The sequence below is a fragment of the Nicotiana sylvestris genome, chromosome 8 (assembly GCF_000393655.2).
Source record: "Nicotiana sylvestris chromosome 8, ASM39365v2, whole genome shotgun sequence".
NCBI classification, from domain to species: Eukaryota; Viridiplantae; Streptophyta; class Magnoliopsida; order Solanales; family Solanaceae; genus Nicotiana; species Nicotiana sylvestris.
This window is the reverse complement of record NC_091064.1, coordinates 85,617,885-85,620,585: the sequence shown is the minus strand read 5'-3', so window position 1 is coordinate 85,620,585 and position 2,701 is coordinate 85,617,885. Positions and strand designations below refer to the sequence as shown.

Below are 2,701 nucleotides of genomic sequence, written 5' to 3'. Positions count from 1 at the left end.
GAGGATACTAAGATATCAGAAAGGCACCACTGATCTGTGTCTTTGGTACCCCAAAGGTATTAATTTCAATCTAGTAGGATATGCTGATGTTGATTATGCATGATTCCTAGTGGATAGGAAGAGTACCTCAGGTATGGAACACTTCCTTGGTTCATGTCTAGTGTCATGGGTTACTAAAAAGCAAAATTCAGTGGCCTTATCTACTGCTGAAGCTGAGTATGTTGTTGCTTCCTCTTGTTGTGCTCAATTGCTATGGATCAAACAGCAGCTAGTAGACTTTGGCATTGAGGTTGGTTGCATTACTATATTCTGTGATAACACTAGTGCTATAAGTATGACAAATAACCTTGTTCATCATAAGAGGACTAAGCACGTAGATGTTAGGCACCATTTCTTAAGAGACAACTATGAGAAAGGTTTGATCTCCATCGAATTCCGTGCTACTGATAAGAAAATTGCTGACATCTTCACTAAAGCACTGAGTAGAGAAAATTTTGAGAGGAATAGGTTGGAATTAGGGATGATTAAGATCACCTAATAGATCTAGCTCAGAATGCACAAAAAAAAGAATTTTTTTTGGCTAGGAATTCTAACCTTGTGTAAATATCTAGATTAATTCTTACTTAGTTTCATACTTTAATTAGTATACGCCTGTGACATGTGTATATATGACTCACTGATCTCTTACAACATTTTCTCTATTAAGGCATTTGAAGCATGTTCAAGAGAGTTCTATATGAAGAACCTGGTTCATCAGTATGGGTTTATATGAAAGCTCATGTATGTTTTCTATACTCTACACAATTAGAAAGATTAATAATTCAATCATGAGCAGAAGTCCTATACTTGTCAAAATCCTAGAAAATTCTATCCGTTGAGTATTGAACCAGTTATGTCCATCTAGAACTCTAAACCGTGATTTTTGCCTAATATCTACGGAAGCCAAATCTATCATTAAAATTCTGGAATTTCAGTTTGATTAGACTTCTATTTGACCCCTGAAAAAGCTTCCATTACTTATTTAATGTCTAATTCGCTTTAAAAAAACACCACATCTCCAGTCTTCTTCATAATTCTAAAACCATCAAAAATTCCTCTTCACTTTTAATTGCCCTCTTCTCAAAATTCCAAAATTCTCTCAAGAAATGATGAATCATGTCTAACCCACAAGATCATCCTAGCACTCCTCCACCACCATCTCCCTCAAATTCATCCTCATCTACTCCACCCAGTGTATCTCTAAAACCTAGGTTTTGAAGGCAGAAAATGCTTGCTCAAAAAATTGTAGCATCTGGGGCTCTGAAGAAGGTTTTAAATAAAAGGTTGAAATCTAGCCAAGTGAAAGAAAGCCCAACTCCAAAGTCTGATTCTAGCTCTGAGTCTGAATCCTTTCAATCTGCGATTGAGGGAGATGGACATGGGTCTTCTAACTCTGAAAAGACTCAAGAATCTCCTTCTAAGGTAAGTTCTTCTGTGGTTGAAAACATAGAAACTAGGTTTGTTCTTGTTGGACCTATTAGGGATTTTGAGTTGCCTGAGATGAGTAGGAGTGGAGGTAAAAAGAAGCCTGAAAAAGAAAATGAGAAAGAGGGTGCATGTGGTGAAGAGAGGAGAAAAGGGAAGGGAGAAGTTCTTACTATATGTGGGGTTGCACAAGATAGGTTAAATGAGAGTGGTATAAAGTTAGGGGGAAGTAGTTCTGGGGAAGCAGCTGAGGGGTTGGTTCATCTAAGCAAACAAAGAGATGAACCTGTTTCATATACTGAAGAAACCTTAGCTGGCCTACTGAAAAGGGTTGGGGCAAGTTATGACCCAAAGAAACACAAAGCTACTACACCAAAAGCCCCAAATGTTCCCAAGCCATCCAAGAAAAGAAAAGCCTCATTCCCAACACCTACTGCCTCTTCAGTGCCTAGGGGTAGAGCCACAAGAAGTAGGGTAAAATAGAGTGAAGCTGATCTACAAAAGTCTTTAGAAAAAAGCAAGAAAAGGAAAAAGGATAAGGGAAAGGGAAAGGTTAGAGAATCCTCAGAGGCTGTTGAGGAAGAAGAGATGGAACTGGTCCATCAAGAGAGGGGTACAAAAGTGGAGGTTCATACACCCAAGCCTAAGAAGCCCAAGACTTCCTCCAAGAAGTCCTCCTCTGTGCCTGTAGCTGTTGAACCCACACTAGCAAAGAGGACAAGATCTGCAGTGAAATCTAAACAAACCAAAGTTTTTGATGATGATGATTGGAGTGGAGAAGAAGAAGAAGAAGATGAATCTGAGAAGGAACAGGATAAGCTTGCCATTTTTGGCAGAAGAAAAATCTTAAAAGGTAAATTGTTGAAGGACCTGGTAGAACCAGGGATGATGAGATTGGTAGACTCTTTGGCTGCTCAAGGATAGAAGGACATGGTCCTTCAGATGGAAGGTAGGCTAGCCAGAAATGAGTTGATTGAATTTATGGCAAATGCTACTGTTAAGGATAGAGTTGTGAGTATCCAGGTGAAGGGAGTTCAAGTGTAGTTTGATTCTATGAAACTGGGAGAGATTCTGGACATACCCTCTGAAAGGTTTGATGACTATACTAGGAAAAGGTGGCCATGCCTGGGATCCCTCCCCACCGCCCTTGAAATCACCAAAAGGTTCTGTGCTTTAGAGAATGTGAATGAAGCCAAAGTTGTGAAGAAAAGTGAGATGAGGCCTCAGCACAAGGTGG

At 39.5% G+C, this 2,701-nt stretch overlaps 1 protein-coding gene across 1 annotated transcript; it reads left to right on the top strand.

Moving 5' to 3' along the window:
• The first annotated feature begins 1,266 nt into the window (after positions 1–1,266).
• Positions 1,267–2,388, top strand: LOC138875322 (uncharacterized). The gene is made up of 2 exons (XM_070154147.1): positions 1,267–1,938; positions 1,987–2,388. Exons 1-2 carry the CDS (start codon positions 1,267–1,269, stop codon positions 2,386–2,388), a joined length of 1,074 nt encoding a protein of 357 aa, XP_070010248.1.
• Positions 2,389–2,701: the final 313 nt, after the last annotated feature.